General features: G+C 47.7%; 1 protein-coding gene across 1 annotated transcript in view; it reads right to left on the reverse strand.

The window, feature by feature from the left end:
• The window catches only part of plcg2 (phospholipase C, gamma 2), a gene marked incomplete at its 3' end in the record, with an annotated part of 32,967 nt that overhangs the window by 8,877 nt on the left and 23,549 nt on the right, over positions 1 to 541 (reverse strand). Inside the window, 2 exon segments of the mRNA XM_035664573.1 lie at positions 135 to 315; positions 396 to 518. Of these exon segments, the coding sequence (XP_035520466.1) occupies positions 135 to 315; positions 396 to 518 (304 nt within the window).

Here is a 541-nt window from a genome sequence, read left to right on the forward strand (position 1 = left end):
TAACCCCTGTATTGTGACACGTATCGTACATTCAAATCTATTATGTCTCAGTTTTTCTTTTCTATTACTATACGCTGCTACAGTGACATGGATTCTCAACATTTTCTCTGGCCTTGTCTCCTGCAGTAACTCACTGTGCTGAAGCGGTCCACCAGCTCGGGGGTGACTGGGTAACGAAGCTTGATCTTGCGATACAGCGGCTTCTTTTTAAAGTAGTTGACCAGCTCCACCAGGCTTTCAAACTCTGTAGTGGTGCCCAGCAGGTACATGTTGCCTTCCTTCTGGATCCGGCAGTGTTTCACCTTACCATCTCCTCTGAAAGAGAGAGAGCTTGATTCATACAAAACACAGACACACACATAAAGCAGGAAGAGAGAAATAAAGTGTCACTGCACCTGAATGTGATGGCGAAGGAGTCTGGTTCTCCTTCTCTCTGTCGGATGAGGAAAGCTCCATCTCTGGGAATCCTCAGCAGGTAATCCTCCGCCTGACCTCTGCTCAGGTTACTGTAGAACCACCTGCACGCACGCACACACACACA

The sequence above is a fragment of the Morone saxatilis genome, unplaced genomic scaffold (genome assembly GCF_004916995.1).
Source record: "Morone saxatilis isolate NCDOM2014 unplaced genomic scaffold, NCSU_SB_2.0 Contig2, whole genome shotgun sequence".
In the NCBI taxonomy this organism is placed as follows: Eukaryota; Metazoa; Chordata; class Actinopteri; family Moronidae; genus Morone; species Morone saxatilis.